Below are 22,700 nucleotides of genomic sequence, written 5' to 3'. Positions count from 1 at the left end.
ATCTGGCTTTTGATTATATTTTTAATTAGACAAAAACTGCCAGATGATTTGCTCGGTTGCAAGTATCTGTAAGATGGTTCGAAAGTTGCTAAGACGGGTAGTACAATATTTTCACAAAACTCTACGGACCCTGTCGACCCTCCAGATAAAGAATTTCTACCTGAATAAAGCCAGATTGTGAAAGTACCTTAGCCGAAGTGGCGACCAGCTTTTTTAGACTATTATACATGGTTTTGCTTCTGTTAATCATCAGTTGTAGCTGATGTTAGGTAGTAGAATCAATAACAAATGAAACTGTATTTGTATAAGACCAATTTTTAATGCAACAATGTTGGATCTAAATTTTTAAATGATTGCGCATGTCGTTGAATAAATTTTGCATTTTACCGCTCTCATAATAGCGCTGATATAGATTTTTAAAAGCGTAATATTTTTACTCCGCCATCATTTATTCTTGTAACGCACCAATCGCTTGCTTACGTCACTAGCGCCGATCGAGTTTCGCCCGATAAGCTACAGCGGCATCCACATCCCGTTGTTTTGTTCTACTATCCTAGCGCGTCTTGTCGTATGTCCTACAAGTAATCGGTTTTGTCGTGAAGATTATTTCATTTTTTTAATAGCATTTTTAAAACTTACGATACAGAGTAGCTTGACCTAATTTTGTAACACTAATGTAGTAGTTGTGAGACGTTACTTGTGATTTGATTTTTTTTTTGTTTTTTTGGCGTGGGGTCCAGATGGGATCTAATCTGAATGTTTTACCGGTTTTTTCAGATCTGTTTTATTTTTATGGCGAAATTTTTAAATGCGGTACGGACATATTCTTTTTACATAAAACTATTAAGGTACGTGGTTAATTAAATAAATCACTCGTAATAAAAAAACTACTTTTTATATATAAGTTGGTTTGCTAAAACGTTTAGAAAACAATAGTATTTCCCTATTAATTATTTTGTGATGACAATCAGACACTTTTTTACTCAAACACCATAAGTGCAACAAAATCAAATTTGCTCCTAATTGAATATTATATATTTGTTTAAGTTTTAACACTTGGTATCTCGAAATTAAGAGATTCCATAAACATGAAATCTTCTTGTTTTGCTCCATAAATCTGTCAATCTTCTATCGATCTGTTTGGTCATCTGGTACATCCCGCGGATTTTACGTCATAAAATCGTTATTTGAGGTAAGTTGTCCACGAAAAAAACCCCTGTTCCATTTTTATCAATAAATTAACTTTTTGTCGTCAAAATAGCACTTTAGCTAGCAGCATTTTGTCAAACAGGCCGGGCGTTTTCCTACACAACGGCGCTGATGACGTAGAAACTATTTGAAACAGATCTTGGGAGATATAAAATATATCCAGATTTCTAAACTCCATTATTCCTATAACACACCTCCGATTTCCATGTAATTTTTGTTCTAGGGGTGAGTTCCACCCCAATTAGGGTAAAATTTTTTATGTGGAAAATAACCGCGGAAATCTATAGAGGACTAAATTTCTAGCAAAAATTGTTCTTGTCTTTTTTTAAAACAATAGTTTTTGATTTAAGCGCGATTGAAAATTTAATTTTTCTAGAAAAAAGCCACGTTTATTATCGATTTTTCATGAGTAACTCAAAAACTTTTGATTTTATCAGAAAAAGTGTAAGATTAATGCTTTTTAATTGGTGTAGGCCTAATACAAACCGAGTTATGATTTATTGAAGATTGAATATTTTTATCGAACGAAAATTTTTTAAAATTCAACGTTGAATAACGGAGCAACGATAATTTTTTCGAGCAAATTGGAGAAAATCTTTTTCAAAGTACTTGTGAAAAACTTTAAAACGAAAGTTAGTAGAAATCTCTAGCATAAAAACTAAGAAAGTTATGACCGAAATAAAATCGATTTGTATTTTTTTTCGTAGAAAAATCCTCAATTTCACCAAGCAATAGTACCCAAATTGTAATATAAATCTAATCCAGTAACTTACGTACTAATAATGATATCTGGAAGTTTGAACGATTTATAATTCATAATTTCGAAAAAAATTAGGTTTAAAATCGAAATTTTTTTTCTCCAAAATTTCTGGAAAACTATAGGATATAAATAAAAATTGATAGGGAAAAAAGTTGGTATTTTTATTAACAAATAACTTAAATTTTTTTGTAACTTCTAAAATAAATGAGATATGTCATTAGAAATCGTACCCTATCGTATAATTAATACCATTTTCGAACCCTTCAAACGTGGCCCTTTAAAAAATAAAGGACTAAAGAAATTTAAAACGCTTATAAACTTTTAGGTTATGAAATTCCCTATAAATCTACGTTTTGAACGACTAGTTTGATTGAAAATTAACCTAGACATGGGCAAAAAAATAAATACACTTTTTTTTTAATTTTAGAGTAGATTTTGGAATATAAGTGAAAGTATGGATCGGAGATATGAGACAAAAAATCGTGCAGAGGTTAAAAATTTCAAGTGCATAATATTGAAGTTAAAAGGGAATGAAAATGTCAATTTGAAATAAATAAAACAAAAAATTGTCTATAAATATTTTTTCATTCTTTTTTAGAAATATGGGATGATTTATAAATGTTGAAAATCATAAATACAAAATATTAAAGTCAAAACAGTTAGAGCGATGTCCATTTAAAATAAATAAATCATCAAAAAGAATAAATACGTCTATAAATATTTTTTTTCAATTTCTTTCGAAATAAGGGATGATTTATAAAGTGGAACATTTGGGATGCAAAATATTTGAGTTAAATACAAACAAAAGGAATCATTTTAATATAAGCTAGCTACCACAGGAGTAATTAAATATAAATATTAAATTAATATAAAAATTAAATTAATTAAATAAAAAATATTTTTTTTTTAATTTTATATTAACCAGGGCTGCTTTATAAGGGATTAAATACATAAAGCGGGGTTGAAAAATTATAAATACTATATTGAAGCATTGAAATACTTTTATTCAAACCTTAAAAGTATTTTTCTACTCATTGAATATTTTTACTTATATTTTTATTGATTTTTTGTAATAAGAGATAGTTTTCACCACTAAGAGTACTAAGAAAATATCGGCGTGAGGTAGATTTTCAAGATAAGGGTAAGTCAAGCTTAATTCCAAACTTTCATGCAAATCGATGCGGGTTCTTGGGAATCGGAGGTGATACCTCATTTTTATCTTGGTTGCCTGGACTATAAGTTGAGTATTTAATAAAATTTAAAAAGGAATATGCTTTTTCCAAGCCATGATGGACATAAATCATCGTAATAAACCTCTATTCTATTTTTGATTTGTGTTGGTTTTATTCCAACGTTAGTCAAAAATGTTGTAACAGCGCGAAACTCAATTTGAAACTATAATAAAATAGATCGAAGCACGAAATCGAAACTTTATGTAAAACTTGTCAAACGCACTCTATTTATTATAATACTATACGAGATCCAAAATTAATGCACGCAAATTTCGAATCCAATCCCGATAAGTGAACATGTATTCGTTCCAATCGTCTGAGTATTGCACCGATAACTGCGAATGTCGAGTCGTGTCGGCAGATTTTTGTAAGCTCGACGATAGTGATTCTTTTTGTCTTGTTAATATTCGGTGGTGAAAATTTGATTGGAAAATTCTGATATAAAGATATAAAGAAAGGAAATAGTGAAAAGGGAATTGAAAATCGGTTTACATTTCAATTAATATATTTCTCTCTCATCTTCTGTAAAACAAAAAACAACAATAAAGTTATGGCAAATTTTGGCATTGAATGCTTTGGCATTAAATCCCATGAACATAAAATTAATACTTTCTAACAGAACAAGTTATATACATATATAGAAATAAAATAAGTATGAAAATTGGTGATAATACTATAGTATTATTAAACTCCTTTTCTAACATCGTGTGAAAATACTTTTGTAAAAATACTCTATGACTAAAAGGCAATGTTAACACGATAAAAATGTATTAATCAGTATTAAGTAAGTTTTCCGATAGATTAATGTAATTATCACTAGAAGTCGGACTAATTTACTTCCATTTTGTAACCCTTTAAGACTGATTATCACTAAATTCCCTTCCTTCGACTAATTCACCAGTTTGTACATTGTAAAATTGTTTTTCACCTTCGTTATTATTAAACTTGTCGGCTACTTCGGTTTTTAACGGTGGCGAAAATTTCCGTTCCTCCGAGCCGTGTTCTTCGAAAACAATCCTATTTTCGGTACCGTCTTGTTCGGTGAGTTTCATATTATCACAACTCATGAATCCTTCGACTTGATGCCGTTTACTTGGTAAAAAATGTAATTTCGTATGCTCACGTAACGTATTAATTTGTGGCACGGTAAAATCACAATGTTCGCAAGTATAAGTACTCGAAGTACCAGAAACACAAGCGTGACAGTTTACATGATTGATAATTGTCTCTTTTTTAACATCGGAATACGGACAAAGAGAACAAAAAAAGGAATCTTTGTCTTCTATTATACGCTTTTGTAATTGTATAGTATCATCGATTTGTGTTTGTACTTTTTTGTCTTCTTCATCGTATTGTTTATCGTCGTCGTCGTCGTTATTAGCGGGTACTTCTTGATTGTTTGTTTCTTCGATACTTTCGTCGATTTCTAGATCGGCTTCGTCACTAGAACGCCTCGCCGCTTGAGCATCGGCGTTCATTTTGTGTTTTTTAATGTGTTGTACATAGTTAGCGTAATATTTGACGGAATAATCACAGTGTTCGCATTGGTAACGTTGATTCGATCCGTGGAGACCTAAATGTATTTTATACTGTTCCCTTTTTTCAAATGCCGTAGGGCACATATGGCACTTGTAACGTTTTTCTTTCAATCGTCCATTTTTCATAATTGGTTGGTATATAAATTCGGGGTTTCCCCTCATTAGTTCGGTAAGGTCGTAATCTGTTATTCTTGGAGGAGAAGAATCCTTCATCATTTGGGCGGCATGCATCTGTTCGGCTTCCGATTTTTGTAAGAATAGATCCGTTCCAGATAATGGCACATTTTGAGAAGATTTCACGGGTTTACTGAGAATACTACATAGAGTACTCATTTCTCTATTCGGTTTTTCCACCACTATCCAAACTTGTTCGCCGTTCTCGGTTTTTATCATCTTCGTATTTGGCCGAGGATAATTTGGACTGATGGCGTACATGCCTTGCAACACTTTGGTTCTATCTTGATATTCGCTAGTGTGGACTTTGGAATGAGACGTTAAGTGAGGTTTCTCTCTAGAAGTATAAGTGCAATGATCACATTTATAAAATAACCTGGATCCGTGGAATTTTTTATGTATTCCGAATTCGTTTTCCTTAAGGAATCTAGAAGGACATTCTTTGCAAAAATAAAGTGCCGTCCCCGTACCAGACGAACTATCTATTTCTTCTACGTCCATCAACTCCTCGAAATCGTCCTGAGAAAAGTTAGACGTTTCGTTTGTCGATGTTATTCCAATTGTTCGACTGAGTTCTCTGATTTGTTCTTCGTCGCTTCTCGATGGATCTACCAATCGATGAACCATACCGTACAACCCTTGATGTACTTTCGAATGTGATGATAAAACACCCGCATTGGCGCAAATGTAATTGCATTCCGTACACCTGTGTTCTACGTCACCACTTTTGGAGCTGTTGTGACTTTTTTCGCGGATACTATGCATCTTTTCGTGTTCTTGAATATTAACTTTTCTCAGATTAACGTGAGGACAATATCTGCATTTGAACATTTTGGAGAATTTTCCATTTTTCGATACCCAAACTAAAGGTATGTCGAGCAAATTTTGCAGATCCATTTTAAATGAATTGGATGATACTTCTTCGATATCGTCCGTTATATCATCCAAGTACATAGCTTCGCCGTTTTGCTTATGATTGGCTATATTGATACCGTGGACTTTGAGGTGTTGATGGAGTAGATGCCGTCTACTGACGTTGTAAGAACAGTGACTACAACTGTACTGTCCCCCTCTTGGTTTATGAAACTGTTTATGGTATTTATACTGCGATTTGGAGTTTGTAACGTAAGGGCATGTTACACATCTGAATTTTTTTCCCTCGCCTTCGATATTCGTTTTTTCGGTCATTTTAATTAAGAAATCGTCCGGTTCGGTTATACCGTGCAGTTGTAGATGATCATGCAAATCAGCCTTTCTATTAACGTAAAATTTGCAATAGAAACATTTGAAGATACTTTCTTCGGTGGGTTTGTGACCTAAAAGGTGTTGTTCAAACTCCATATTATCGTCATTGGAAAAGGGACACTCCGTACATTTGAAGAAACCGTTTTGAACAACGTCGACGTGATCGGGTTCGTCAGTTAATTCTTCCATTTCAATTTTTTCTTGTCCGTATTTGTTGCTTATGACTCGGATATCTCCATTGTGTTTTAATCTGCAATGTCTCTGTAAAGAAAAATAAAGTTAGAATTTTATCGGGTTCAAATCATTCGGACAAGCTTAATATTCAAGCGAACTAAAACAGAAGCAAGCTTTAAAGCTATTCCCAATTAACATGCGTCTTGCCTTTACATTTAATAAAACGGCATCTAACTTTCATCCCTTTATTTTCTTATCACGGTCGAAAGCTGGGAAGTATGAATTGAAGGGGACAAGCAATTGAACCCTATAAGAAAGCTTGGAGTATGGTCAACTTATGGTAAGATGTAACCGCGCTTATTAGTGTTCGTAGGGACCACATCTCGAAAATGAACATAAATTTAACGTTACATTTTCGGTTTAAAGAAGATATGTTAGAAAAACACATTTTTAAAATATAACATTGTCATCAATATACTGAGATAATTTGTATTCTAATGAAATCAATCTATTTTTTCATATCGATTGAGGATAATTTGATTAATCCCTCTGAAAGTGTTATTAAAATACCATTTGAATTCATGTGGATCTGAAATATCAAGGGACTCGTCAAATTCTATATCAGACTCTAAAAAAATTGGAGGTATTGATATTTTTTCTAGTATGCGATTTCAAAACACTGAAATTTGAGTTTATTTTTCTAAAACATTGAATATTATGAAACACATTTGAACCATTCTGAAAAATAAAACAATAAGTAAACAAAAAAATCGACTCAAGTCGCATGCTCGCGGTCACCTAACAAAATCCATTAGACTTAGGTTTATAATGAATGGTCTACGTTCTGAATACCATCACTACACCAACTCTCACAATGACACTGTTTGACGCGCGTTTTGATGACCAAGTTATCGTCTTCAGACGATTAAAACTTTTAGTTCAACTTCATTCTCTGGAGACGATAACTTGGTTATCGAAGCGCACGTCAGACAGTGTCGTTGTCAGCAGTAAACTTAAATGGTCCACGTTGTTGTTGACGTACGTTTTTCGTAAAGAAAAAATATCAAACGAAAACAATGAAAAAGCTTTATAATATAAACAGAACAGAAAATATAAGCGTAAATTCCAGTTATACTAAATACGCTACACAGATGAATGGAGGACATTCTAAAATGAGCCGAGTCGAGCTATTCGCTGTGATGGAATGTGGACGCGCGATACTTAATTGCAGGGTTCCCAAATTGGGGGTTTACCTCCAAAATTTAGGGGGAAAAGATGTGGGATGGGATGTTTTTAGAGATTTTTATAACTTCAGCTATCGATATATAACATTGTAAAGAATAAATTCCGTAAAGGTTGCTTAACATGACGCAAGACAACGTGCAATGCACTACAAGACGTAATATTTCTCGATGAAAAGTATATGTAGATGTGCGTGCAAATTGCAATACTCGGAAGAAATGAGTTTCTGATCTTCTGATATTACGTTTTTTGCCAAGGATTTTTTTAGTTATTTTATTTTTCTTGGGAGTGTGTTTCTTCATCCATTCTCAAATATAATTTTGTATGTATTTTCGACTAATTCTATTAGTTGAATTTATGTTTTCTCTTATTCTATCTGGCCAGAGCTTGGCCCATCATCGCCTAGTTGCTCTTTTTTACTCATCAGACTCCAAAAGCAAGGCATCAGCCTATAAACTGACCATAAAATATAAAATAAAATTTGAGGTTAGGAAATTGTTTAGTTTTTCTAATGGAATTTTCATTAACTGCAACCATGATGCAATGGGAAGAGACCTGCGTAATGTTAGCAGCGTGCAATATTCTTCTATGGAATATTTTGATCTTCCAAGAAATTACCTCATGCCTTGCCTCATGTCAAGCGGTCTTGACAGAATATCGATTGAAATGTTACAAAATATGATTATGGTTCGATCCACACTGCAACGGACTGGTGGATCATGCATCATTTCAACCAACCGCAAAAATGTTAGTTGACGATGGTTAAAATGTCATGGACTTCCTCAAGGTGGAAATAAGGCAGAATCAGGTTAAATAAGGTTAGAATCACAATTTTAATGACAAGTTGATGACAATTGTAATTTTTTTAGGATAAAGAACGCAATGCTCAACCGTGTCCCAGTAGATCCAAGTCTAGACAAAGGAAAGTGGTCGAAGCTAGAATAAGACAAGCAACGAAATCGTCAAGCAGTAAATAATAGTCCTTTGTTGAGTTTCCCAATTGTATGGCAAAAATTTCCATCTTGCATAGTAGAGAAAGAAAATTATAATTTTTGTGATGACGATGAAGAAAATGAGTCAAAAGTGTGAAAAATGAGTGAAAAGTCAAATAGCTACTTTGTCCAGGTTATGATAAATTCTGAAAGTCTTTATTTACATGATCAATCCTTTGGAACCGACCATCACCTCGACCACAACGCTTAACCCACAAATCACATTTACTACACTTGGAACAAGTGTTTAAATGATTTTTCACTGTTGTTTTAATACGTTTTTGACGGTATTCCAAACAATGTTTTGGGAAACTTACAAAAAAATATTGATTTTCTAAAAAGGATTTATTTCGTGTACAACAACAATGTTTTTTGCACCCTTTTTTATTGGTAACATTTTCTATTTCAATAAAAATACTTGTTAATTTTTTATTTATAAATATGCGTTCATTTTAATTTCGCTGTTTTAAACAGATAAGCAATTTTCTCTACTTTTTTTATTTTAAATTGTATATAAAACGTAGTGTGTATCGTATGTTTATTTGTAAAGTGCATGCGCAGAAAATATTTTTAACTATTAGAAAATCTTTGATATTTTGTTATTTCCATAACTTAATTATTTGTTTTATAAATAATTAATTTTTTAGGGGGGAATCCCTAGTAATTGTGAGGATTTCTTGGGGTTTTTGATTGGGGCTTTAGGAAGATAAAATATTGAAAGTTGGGAAAACAGTACTCTCAATCTACTCAAACAGTACAAGTCGCAACGGCTAAAACGATGTACTATAGGAGGCTTATACTGGATTGTAAGAAAGTTTAAAAGAGCGGTGAGTGATTGCTATAAGGTTTAGATCGTTTGGGTTCCCAGTCAAACGGATATCAAGGGAAACGACGGAGCGAATTCGCTCGCCAGATTGAGATCGGCAAATCTACCAATGGCCCCAGAATCCATCACCACACTATGGGTATCATCGTCAACGTCTGGAGTGCCGGTGGTGCATGGAGTCCCTAGCACTCCCAAAGGCATGTTTCAATTGATTGGCATTTTAATTATAATCAGAGGCTTAACGGTCCTTAGCCGTCACTATCCTACTTTTAAACTAATGAAAAGAGCTCGGTTTAAGTGGTTAAAATTTAAATTTGAATGAATATCCTTGTTTATATTTATACATATCGACATAAGTTCAATTATGAAGAATGAAACATTATTATTTTTTGATAAAATAAATTGTGAATTGCTTAGCAACAATTCGATTTATGTTCTGGGGTAATATAAAGACTCAATAATAGTCACGACTAGTGAAATTTTTTGTACTATTGTTATTGGTATTAATAAATTTATTACAGTATACGTCGTGTTATCTTTCTCTATAACCTTGTATGTTTTAAGTCCCATTAAAATTGAATGGCAGCATTGAATGGTACACTTGACAATTAAATCGCATTTTTTCGTTCTTATCGCCTCTTTTTGTTTCTTATCGTTCCTTTCCAGGTAATCCAATTTTGCAAGCAATCAAATTGAATTGAAAATTGTTATAGACAATGAATTTCGATAAGGTGACAGTGGCGTTCATCACTTCTTTTAGTTTTTGGGCTGCGACAATTTTCTTAAAATATTTCACATATACATATACATAATATTAAGTAATCAATCCTGTTTTATGGATTCTGTTTGCAACGGGTGATTCGTTTAGAAGTACATTTTGTGATGAATATTCAATTCAATTTTGTTTGAAATTTCATCATGTTAAGTCTACAAATAGTTCAGCTTTTCGAGGATTGCTACGTAAATTCTGAGATTTGGCAAAACTGATGTGAATATGCCATCATAAAGTTTGAAATTTCTAATGCTATTTGTGTTGTATACAGAAACGATTTTCCATGACTTTCGACGTGGATTAAACCAACAACAGTATGGCAACCAACTCGCTTTGACTTTTGGTGATAGAGCACTATCTTTGCCACCGTGTTTCGCTGGTTTTCCACCGTATAATTTGACAATCGCTCAAAAAAAGCTCGTACCGATTGGTTCTAAGAAATGCTGGAAAAAATCAAAATACGTCTATAAGATCTTGACAGGCGACTAATAAATGAATATGAACCCGAAACTAAACAAAAATCAACTGTATGAGACAAATCCAACAAAAGTTGTTCGCACACGAAGTACTTCGAAGCAAATGGTCACCTATCGCCATCTTTCCATTAGAGCATCGTAGAACTGTAAATTCTGGATGGTACACCAACATTTGTTTGCAGAAGAGTTTGAAGAAATCAGGGAAACCAATTGTAGAAGACGAACCTTTCTCTAACACGACAATGCGAGTTCTCACACATCAGTTTGAACAGACAAAATATCGAATTGATTGATCATCCGCCGTACAGTCCTTGTTTGCCACCCAATGGTTTCTTCTTTTATCCATAGATCCAAAATAAATTACGAGGTCAACGTTTTTTTACACCTGAAGCAGCGGTTGATGCGTTCAATCAAATGTTTTGGAGATACTTCAATCGGAATGGATAAAATGCTTCGACAATTGGTCTTAATGGAAAATATTTTGAAAAACAATAAAGCCATATACAATAATAATTTTTTTTTTCATTTATCTATCTCAAAACTTAAGTAGCATCCCTCATATATAACGATGAAGCCCATCTTTGGCTTAATGGATTCGTATTTAGGATAACGAACAACCTAAGGAAGTTCAAGAGCTACCATTAAATCCACCCATTTCTTCAAAACAGACGACTACCGGAATGTTACTATAGATGGTGATCATTATCGCACCATGATAACAGACTAATTGCCTAAATGCCTAAAATTAAAGCTCGTGGTTTCGACGAAATTTCGTTCCAAAGGGATGGCGTCACTTGCTACACAGCCAGTGAAACTGTGGATTTAGTGCCAGAGCAAATCGACGAACAAATCATTACACGCTTTGGACCAGTTTATTAACAGTTTTATTGGAGAGATATCTAGGTTTAATCAACCAAAAGCGGGTTCTCTTACAACAAGACATTAATAAACTTTATACTGCAAAAGTTACGCGGAATAAGATCAAAGAACTTGGTGGTATGAAGCTCCTATCATATCCACCATTTAGTCCGGACCTTGCATCGTCAGATTACTATTTATTAGTTTAATATAGAAGAGATGTTGGAAATGCAGAATGGTTGTACTTCGAATATTGAGACTTTCTTTTTGTACGATTCTTCAACAAACAAAGTTAACTTTAGAAACCGACACTGTTTATGTACGTCGAAATTTTTTCATTTTGTAATCGACTGAAATATCTAATGTGTTGATAAAATTTTGTATGACGACCTGTAGTTAAATTTTCTATATATGTACGATATTTCGAAGAACTTGTTTATAAATATTAGTAATTGTTCTAAAAAGACATGCACAGTCACATAAACACTTCATTAGTCTATATTTAACCGTAGGTTATATAAATGGACGTATTGTTATTGGTAGTACCAAGGACTTTTTGCATTAGTTTGTTAATTAAATTTTTTTTCCACCGCCAGCTCCGTTCTAAGAAATATATAAACAATTAAATAATGTCAATAATAAATAATGTTAATTTTTATTATTGTTTACACGGCAAGACCAAATTTTATTAGTTCGCCAAATATTTTGTATACTATATTTTCGAAAATTGACGAGTCCAAGTCCAAGAGAAAGACCAATTGAAGTAATCTAGTTCATTTCATAATGAGAATAGTATATACGAGATGTGGCTATTAAAAAACGAGACTAGCGCTGCTACAAAAAAACTACGCATGCGCCAAAGGTTAACGGCTGTTCAGTCTGAAGACAAACCAGTGTAGCCGTTGTCTTTGTTTGTATAGACTTAAAAACGGAGCAACGGATTGTTATTAAATTTAACATGAAAAAGTTAAACTGAAATTTATGATTTATTGAAACAAGGGTATGGTAAAGAACGTTTGTCGCGTCCATGGAGTTGTTGAGTTGTTTAAGTGGTTTCAAGATGGCCGAGAAGATGTTGAAGATGATTCACGTTCTGGTCGGGAAAAGTCTTGTTCGATCTGCCCGTCGGCTAAGTCTTACCGAACTACGTGAAAAAATGAGAAAAAAACGTCATGGGTTCTTCATCATCAATACAATGAGTCAGCTCATTCCACAATGTCCGTCAAGAGGTTTCTAATCAAGCCCAATATCTCAGTGCTAAACCTTTTTCGCCGGTACCTGCACCGTGCGACTTCTACCTCCTTCCTAGCTTCAAATCTGCTTTAAAATGATAATGATTTGAGTCTGCTGAAGTTGTGAAAGAAAAAGCGGCGCACATCATAAAGAAACTGACAGAAAAAGACTTCTTAACCTGTTTCGATCAATGGAAGATTCGCAGGAAACGGTGTAGAGATAGAGGAGGGGTATATATTGAAGGTGATAATAAAAAAAGAGACCTAATATCAGAATAAAATGTTTCATATCACCAGTTTCGTTATTTAATAGCCACACCTCGTATGTGATTACCACTACATTGAATCTACATGTCAATTAAGATTTATAATGAACGACAACTTTCATGTTGATTTTAGGAATTAGATGAATTAGAATCTCCACAGAATCTAGATTCGTCAGTGGCAGCTAGATGTGATTACATCCCTGAAATTTTTGAATTTATCGGAACCAAATTTTTAAAGGAACTTTTTGGAGTGATCTTTTCTGGAAGTATAGTCCTTCTAAATTACTTCTAGGAGTATTCCTCTATGGTGTGAAGCCAATAAATGATCGCGATCCTTTCCTTGTAAGTTTATTAGTCTCTCCATTTTCTTCGTGTGCCTTAAGATGATGATGTGGAGCTTTGTGTTTTGATACCAGGTTCATTCCGATGTGTATTACTTTATAAATATTTCTGCCAGAACTTGCATACCATTTAATATTATTTTTTCGAAGGCTATGATATTTTATGTCTCTCATCAAGACCGGTAGCTTTTCCTTTTTAGCTGTTTATCGTCTAAAACTTCTTATGAAAGATGGAAACATGAAGTCTTTAGTAAAACATCGATCGATAAAAGCTGGGTCTAATAAATTTATACGTTTTATACATCGATAGATCATAAGTAACGCAAAACTTTCCTAAGGTTTCTATGCCATTTTATAAATCGATTTCTCTTATGCTTCTGTTTCATTCATATTTTTTTCCTTGAAGCTTTTTATCTGGTTTGTAAATAATCAGTAGTCTCTGGGAACCAGATCTGAAGATTTGTTTCTTTGGCTCTTACAATCCGATATTGAATGAGGGTTGTCTGAAAAGTTTCCAACCTAACGAAGAATCAATACATTTCTTTCTATAATCATTATTTTTCCATATAAATTCCTTTTAAGTCTATACCACTTTTTCTAATCTCAAAATAGATGTTTCTCTTTTACAAGTGAAACTTTATGTTGCAACGCTCTGGTGAACGGCTGATAGTCAACTGATTTGAAGTGTATGGGAATCACCCAAGTATGAGAAGATGGAAAAGCACTTTATTTCATTTTATGGGCGATTGTTTGCAGTTTCTCGTTTAGTTTATATTCTCCTGTTACTGTAGTTGAACTTTCCCGGTCGATGAAACCGTTTTTTCTTTTTCGGGGCAGGTTTCCTTCCCCTCTGCAATCCATTATCATCGTTTCAGAACTGTAGTGGTGGATCCAGATTTCATCTGAAGTTATGAATTGACGCAAAATATTCAACCCGTTTTTCTTAAACCGTACCAATAAGGCCTGGGAAAGCGCTGTTGGTCCAAAATGAGCAAACCTAATGTGCATATTTTTTCATAATTTACCGATGGATTCTTCTATCTCTCTAACCTTAATCTAACGATCGTCCAGTACCATTTGGTGAACTTTTTCGATGATACCGCCGATTGCCACAGTTTTTGGCCATCTCCAACGCTCGTCGATAGTTAAACTGATAAGGTCAGATTTGAATTCATCTGTCCCAAAGTTTACGGTCGTAGATCATGGTGCAGAGTCTCCGTACACGTTGTATAACTCCTCTTTCATTTGAATTTCAAAAACGAATATTCAATGATAGTCGACATTTAATTTGTTCCATCTTCAAAGGAATCTTCACATCGATTTACATATACGATAGTCAAACAAATATTAAGCGTCGAAAATGGTTGATATCTTCAGGTTGAAGTCGGAAATTTTCGTATTTGTGAAATTATTAACTTATATTTGTTGATGTTTCAACAACTCGTCAATTAATTTTTGTCTTGGACTTTTCAATTATACACACAGTGGACTTTCTTCTCATTTTTCAAATAATAATTGTAGTGCAATTAAAATAAATTACTTTTTGTCATTAGCGTATGTTGCTATCTGTAATTTAAGGACGACTCCTTTTTTTTAACAAGAAATGCAGAAAATGTAAAATTTTTTTACGTCACGTAACTATTATAGATAATGGTTAGTAAATGCTATTTAACACGTTTTATAATTTGCAAAGTGTCCTTGTAAACTGAATTTAAAAAAAAAGACTAATGAAGTACCAAGATGATAACAAGCATTGGCGTAGCGAGGTTGGTCATATCGATGAAAATACTTTGGATGTTTCAAAAATTATCCTTGTCAGGATTCACTGTATCGCCTAAACACTCTCTTCAGGTGCAAGTCCTCAACATTCAAATTGGAATTAAATTTTTGGGTTAAAGTAAACTTCGGCTTTGTCAATATATTCTTTTATTTCCACACATTTTTCAGAATTAAAGCTTCTATGCCTCTACAAAAATATTATGCATCTAGAGTCTTGTACCCAAACCCGGCCTTTAGCTTTGGAACAAAAAATAGTCGGAGAGAGCCAGATCAGAGCTATATGGTGGGTGTTCGATCTCACCGCCTACAATGGCATTGGAAAGAGAAGCATTGTCATGAAGCAAGCGCCATACTTTGGTTAATTTGGTGCGCTTTTTTTGATAATTTCTTGACGTAATTGGCTTAGAGAAATATCCCACGTTCATGGTTGAATTTGATTCCTTAAAGTCAATCAAAAGGATAGCGATCACTTTTTTGTGCTTGTCGTGACCTTTGTTTTTATTGGCACGGGTTCTCTTTTCCCTTTTGAATGTCGGATCATAGAAAAGATTATATTTTCATCACCTTTTATAATTGATCGGATCACATTTTCTTGATCCTCGCGGCAAAGCTCTAAAAATGGCTCACAATATTCTAAACGACGCTGTTTTTGCATCCACCTTTCACTAGTTTTTGTAATATTTAAATGATCATGTGGGATTCTTGGTACACTTTTTGTTCTATAGAGGAATATTACTTTTTTCAATAATGTTTTCTGGAGTAGTCCCTCATGTCCCTCATCTCTAGCGAAACTTTTTTTAATTAACTTCCATTCTGTTTTTGATTTGTGTCGCTGTTAATCCTTCTTTAATAAAAAATTTTATAACAGCGCGAAAAGCATTTTGAGACTATGATAGAATGGATCGCAAGTTGAAGCTTCATGTAAAGCTTGTTGAGACTTTCACTGACGCGTGCATGTCTGCGAACGCATTCTATTTACTATACGAGACCAACAACTCATGGACCACACTACGTAGTTGATGGAATGTAGAACCAAAGCAACCTTGTAAATGAAGTACCACATGCCCTAACTTCCGATTTAAAGATGTAGCGGTCGCGGCTGAAGGGGCTGAATGTGTTTGGGATTTATATATATTTCTATTCAATATTAAAAACGAATTTATAATCCGATCAAATGAGGATTCGAATTGGTTAAGCATACGTTCTCATTAAACATTGATTTTAGCATGAAGGATTGATTTTGTGGTAGAGAATAATCAGAAACCACCCCATTAAAACCTGTTTGGAATATATCTATAAAACGTGAAAAGATTTAGGGATATTTTGACATATTTGTAGTAGAAACCGTAACATTTGTAATAAACTATAAAGATTTATCGTTCAAAAGCAGCAGAAAGCATGAAATATTTACAAAAAATTTAATCGAATTCATTTTTGTTACCTACGAAGTCTAATAAATGTTCTACGGGACGATTTTTTTCGGGGCAATCAAAAATTATAATTATTTCAAAGTTTTAAACGTTATTTTCTACTTATAACAAAAAAAAATAAACTATCAAGTTGTCGCACAATCGACACTCCATTTTCTCTATTTAGGGGTGTTTTAATTTAAAATAGAAAACCAAACCTCATTATACATAAACATAAACACGGTTTGAATATTTTTCATTCATTGAATTTCAAATTTGATAATTTCCAAATTACACACGTGAAAAATAAAAATAGTAAACAAGGTACGGGAATATAATGTGATAAAATAAATTAAAACTACATATGTGGCATGTATTTCTTTGAAGTATGCGTACCTACAAAGAGCAATTGACAAGGTGTAATTGCATGCAATTTCTTGCAAAATTGAAATATTGCACGTCGCTTGTCTCTTATTATCGCATCATGGCTGCCACTAATAAAAATTCAATAAGTGAATTAAACAAATACCTTGCGTAAAATTTGATTCATTATTTTGTGATCGGTTTAACAATGATGATAACAAAACTAAGTAAGTAACTAACGAAATGAAAAAGTGGTCAGTAGATCACTGGAAATAATTATATCTACTGCTGCCCTGGTTTTGGAGCCTAATGGACGGGTTGGTTGTTAAGCCAAAAGTAACTTGTATTGCAGGTTGCAAGTGCCAGATCTTGCATGAAACAATCAGCTGAACTTCATCTGCGTATGCTTTTTATCAAGAAATATTGCGCCTTGCATTGCATTGCACGGTGTATTGTATCACGTCAAGCGGCCTTTACTTAGTTTTGGTATCATTTTCAAAACGGTCACAAAATATATGCAATATTTTGATTTTGCAAAGAATTACGTGCAATTTCTTGCACGTTGTCTTGCACCATGTCAAGCGGATTTAAGATATCCAGCATTTTTTTTACAAATTTCTCCGTATAAGTTTTTCAAAAAAATGATTTTTAGATTAGTTTTTGATTATCCTCTTCCCCCCGAAAGAAACATTTTTTTAATCATGAACCTTCTAAATTCTGACGACAATAATAACATTTTGGAATCTTAGAAGATAATTTCAAATAACAATAAAAAAATCATAATTTTATGTTCTTAGTTCAACGTAAGAGCAAAATATAAGAAAATTCAACATAAAAAGATCAGAATTAAATTTTTATATAAACGTTTCCTTCAACTTCCTAACTTTCAGATATTAAATGAAACATTATTCCATATCGCTAATAAAAAGGGCTACAATTTGTATTCTCCTTCTACTCTAGAGAACTGACTTTACATGTCTCTAAAAATATATAAATGAGAAGGTCTTAGGTCTGTCTTAATGAAAATTGAGGTGCAGTTTCATCTCGAAAATTACTGGTACTATTTTGCAAACGAAAAGGATAAAAACCTTCATTTAAATTGGGAAGTAAAACATTTGGTCCAAGTTGTTGGTCTTGGTTTGAGTTAAATTTAAACATATAATAAACTGAACCACACTTTCAATGCATTCATCTAGTAGGTCAAGCGATTTAACCTAATGTGTATACGGTATTCTAGTATCTTAAGAACCTTCCTTACTACGCCAAAATGATGATCCACATAACAATGAAAAGTTATTGTTGTTAGTAAAAGTGTTAGTATACCTGGATGACATGCTTCCAGTTAGATACCTGGTTGCAATGACCGCAACGGAAGGGGGCAGTACCGCCGCTTCCCTTCCCACCAGTTATGTTATTTACACTTGCCTCATCTCTATCAGGACTCGTACCCCTTAAACTCAAATCCTGTGCTACGCTATTGAGGTCACCGGCGACTATACTGGTCGATGCCTGCTCCTGCGATGCCAAAGTCGACGTCGTTATTGAAGCTGACGACGCTCCTACTTGGTGTGAGGAAGACAAAGAGTGTTGCTGGTAGTGTCCTTTCACATGCTGCAGCAAAATATCCCTCGAAGCGTCCCTGCGAAAGTATTCAAAATTAGGACAAAATAAATCATATTAGGGTGTGGACAAAATGTTAATTGGTAGGCCAACCATAATGTTTGATGTTTATTGTGAGTCGCACTATATCATTAAGTTGTGATATTGAGATTAAATCAACCACGGAGAGGGGTAACGGTATTGAGTAGCGAATTATGATTGTCGCCTTAGATGAAATTATGTATAAATTGGAGCAAACTGGATCTGTAGGAGATGTGAAAACACCTCTGCATGCTGGCCTTCTGGCTTTGTTCTTTCTGCAAAAAAATTACTGTTGTTTGGGATTGACACACACTTACACAAGGTTAAATTAACTCAAGAGCTAAACACTACACATCATTTGAAGCAAATGGTTGGTTGAGCAGACCGACATTATCAGGACAAATTCAGTGGATTCGTTGATATGTAAAATTGGCCGCATTTGAGTTAATGAAAATCCACTAGTGAACTTTGAAAACTCGAGGCATTCACATAGAATGACTGTGGATGTAGTTTATGGATTGGCTACATCATCTTTATAATCGAAATCGTCCAAGCTATTACTGTTGTGTTGACTATCGCTAGAAGATAACAGACGTTTTGTAGCTAAAAATTATGGTTATGGAACTAGAAGAAATATGGTTCCAAGAGAACAGTTCCACTTGTTACAACACCAACTATACCTACGTCGGCGTTATATCAATTGGCCGTCATGATCGAGTGATTTGACACCTTTGGGTTCTATTTGATATTCTTTATTCAACAATAGGTCCTTCGCCTATCCCTTTTGCAGGATATTCCAATTGAAAATTTATCCCGTGCTGTTTGTTGATTTCTTACACATGATACTAATTCATTCTGTGGTCTCCGAGAGTTGTTTCGTTTTTGATATTCCTGGCTTTGTTTCTGTTATTTAGGCCATTACAGGTCTGATTGTTGTTTTGTAAATACGTACCTTTGATTCTTGTATTCTTGTTCTGAAGACATTTCGCGATCTTATTCGCTCTGACTACTTGTCTTTTTACCTTGTCTTCTATGTCTTCACAACTGACAATGTCAATTCAAAGGTACTTTTGATGTTTATTCAAGAACTGAAGGCTTTTGCTTTAGGAACAACGGATTGAGGTAAACCTCCAAAGCCGTGGCGGGTTTTAGTATATTTCTTTCCAAGTAATTGTAATAAATTTTCTTATCATAATAAACAAAAATCGAAATAGTATGTAGAAACTTGTTTTATTTACAATTAACATCGTGCATCATGGTTTGACCAGATTTTTGCAGTCTGCATTCCTTCTATTTACCAATATAACAGTCAGTAGATCACAATGAAGGGCAGATACTAGGGAGTAGCCCACCCTTAAACAACGGATGATCACAACTATACACGAATATCCTTCAAAAACGTCGTGTTAACTTATGCTTTGTGTCAATTTGTTCATCTGCATCGACCAATGGAAATTTTGACCCAAATATGGGAAAAGAGGTTTCGAGCTGCGAATACGTATTACAATTATTTTTATTTATAATAATGAGGACTATGCTTTCTAATGGAAACCTAAATTATCTTCAGATTGTTCCTCAATTACAGTATAAATGGTTCTCAAAATATTAAATCATCCAATAACGAAGCTGTGAAAGTATCTATATATTCTTATAAATGATCGAAGCAAGTTTAAGTAGACATGAAAACAACCTGACCCTGAATTATGTATTTATCTAGGGCACTGTCCCTTCAATGGACACCTGAAGACGTTAGAAGATAATGCAGCCAGCAGATTATATTGCGAAAAGGATGAAACCTCTATCCACATTCTCTCAAAGTGTGTGAGACACTAACAGCTCTATGCCTGGGAGCGTATGAAATAGAATACGAAGATATCTAGTAGCTACAACCATACCACATTCTAAGAGGAGTGATTCAGTAGATCCCCAATATCTCAGCAATAAAAGGGATTCCAATAGATTATTAAGACCAACTTTTGTTCCAGATTTGGAATATTTGACCAAAAGTCGAAAGGAATGTTGTTGTTTCCATTTACTTTCAGTACTGCTAATGAGCCAAAAGATGGCGTTGAATCGGGAACTTGAGTTGGCTATCTGAAGTATGTGGTTGATCTATGGAGAAGATAACATTCTCTGTCTTTAAGAAAACGCCCAAATCAATTTCGATTTTTTTGTAGAATAGATTGTCGTCGGAATGTAGCAATACTTAATATAATTTATTATCACAAGACTGGGAACCATATATACATACATAAAACGTTTATTGCAGATATTCTTATTGTTTGTTGACTATTCAAATATAATTACGCCTCATAATGTACAATCAAATTCGGATCTTTGTGTTTTAGCAGACGATTTCGTCAAATATTTTTGCGTTCTTTATCTGCGCTGTATAAATAAAATGTTGTCGAGACCGATTTTCTTCAAGTGTTTGAATTCACTGAAAAATATTCTCTTTCTATATATATCTAAATCTTTTTTTGTTAGATTAGAGTAAAAATTTTGTTCCGAACAAACAACTACAAATCTCATGATCTGATAGATACGGTCACAAGTTAAATATTATCAAGAAAAGATATTTTATTATCTGTTTGTGTATTGTATATTTTAAGTTGTTTATTACTAAATGTGTCTGCAGAAATAATCAAATTAACGGTTATGATGGTTTTTAAAATAACCAACAAGTCCAAATTATTGGACATTGTAGTTTAAAGGTCGGACCCCTTTATTTTTTAACTAGGAATCGATTTCTGATTTTTATTTTGATGTTCAACTTAATTGGAATCCTACTATTTGAGGTCGCAAAAAGGATTACGTGGTTTTTCGGCAAACCAAAACTCCTTCTTAACATATAAGAGAAGTAGTCAATTCACAATAAATTTTTCACGCATCCAGAACAAATTTTTCTTAGGAATATTTTCGAGTTCAAGATCGTGAATCCATTGTTCATATGCCCGGTTAGAATCTTTGAAACCCATATGGTTTGTTCTGAAAAAATTTAAAATGTCCCGATTTTTGTTCACATTGATATTAAGCTATCCCGATATAGAATTTTATTTCTTTATTTACTTTTTTATTGATGTTTTTACAATTAACGAGGAATAAAGATAATAATATTTGAAAAGAAAGCGGTAGAAAAAAAAATTTTTCACGTGAACCCGCACGAACCCGCAAGTAATTACTCGTATTATGGAAAGTAAACTATAAATCTTCTAGTTAATTTCTGTGGAGGTAGATTTCTGAGCGATTTTGAGCGATATTCTTTATGAATATTTTAAAATTTTCTTATGTTCTCATTAAAAAACTATGAAAGTTCCATCTACCTAAATTTAAATTATCGTGATAAAGATTATTCATTAATTTTGGGTCAACAAAATAGTTGTGGCACTTTTTTTGAAAAAAGGACTGTCGTTGAATGAGATATCTTAAATGTAAATTTTTAATCAACAAAAAGAGGCGATGGACTATGATAATAGGAACTAAGAACAGCTTAACCAAAAAAATATGGGGAAATTTCAGATATTGGTCCTATGTCCACTAAATGCATAGTGCGTTGTGTTAAACTAAATCTTATACAGTGGAAATGAAATTTGAAGATTATGTGACCATTGATGAAGGGCTAGCTACTGCTGGAACACTAACTAAGGCACATACAAGGATGTATTGATATCTTGTTCGATCAGTGCTCGATTTGAAAACGGTCTAGACTTCTTAAATCGAATTGTTACTATGGATAAGACTTGGATACATTTCTACCATCCAAAAACAAAGCAACATTAGATGGAATGGAGACACTCTGGTTCTCGAAGAGCTAAGAAATTTCGTGTCCAAAAATCTGCTGGAAAAGTTCTTGCTTCAGTTTTTTGGGATTGCCATTGAGTAATCATGATTGATTTTTTGGATAATGGATAACTGGAGATTACTATTCGACACTACTGACCACTGTACGGGAAAAATTAAAGAGAAAAGACGCGGAAAGCTATCCAAAGGTGTTTTGTTTTAGCAGGACAACGCCCCTGCACACAAATCTCATGTTGCCATGCAAAAAATTCGTGATTTAGGTTTAAATTATACACCCCCCTTATTAACCAGATTTGGCTTCGTCCGACTATCATCTCCTCAACTGAAAAAAAGTTTAAAAGGTCGTAAATTTTCCTCCAACGAGGAGGTA

The 22,700-nt window shown here is 33.6% G+C and overlaps 1 protein-coding gene across 6 annotated transcripts in view; it reads right to left on the bottom strand.

Moving 5' to 3' along the window:
* Positions 1-3,688: 3,688 nt before the first annotated feature.
* LOC130444607 (zinc finger protein 208-like) overlaps positions 3,689-22,700 on the bottom strand; it is a 184,022-nt gene continuing 165,010 nt past the window's right edge. For 3 of the 6 annotated variants that reach the window (XM_056779837.1, XM_056779836.1, XM_056779840.1), the window contains 2 exons: positions 18,212-18,527; positions 3,689-6,419 (listed from right to left, as the gene is read on the bottom strand). In XM_056779837.1, coding sequence (XP_056635815.1) covers positions 4,056-6,419; positions 18,212-18,527 — 2,680 coding nt within the window. In that variant the 3' untranslated portion in view covers positions 3,689-4,055. The remainder of the gene's footprint in view (positions 6,420-18,211; positions 18,528-22,700) is intronic. The other 3 variants (XM_056779839.1, XM_056779838.1, XM_056779841.1) reach the window with 1 other exon arrangement.

Source organism: Diorhabda sublineata, chromosome 5, assembly GCF_026230105.1.
Source record: "Diorhabda sublineata isolate icDioSubl1.1 chromosome 5, icDioSubl1.1, whole genome shotgun sequence".
Lineage (NCBI taxonomy): Eukaryota > Metazoa > Arthropoda > Insecta > Coleoptera > Chrysomelidae > Diorhabda > Diorhabda sublineata.
Note: the sequence above shows the minus strand (reverse complement) of the source record. Positions and strands in the feature narration are given on the sequence as shown.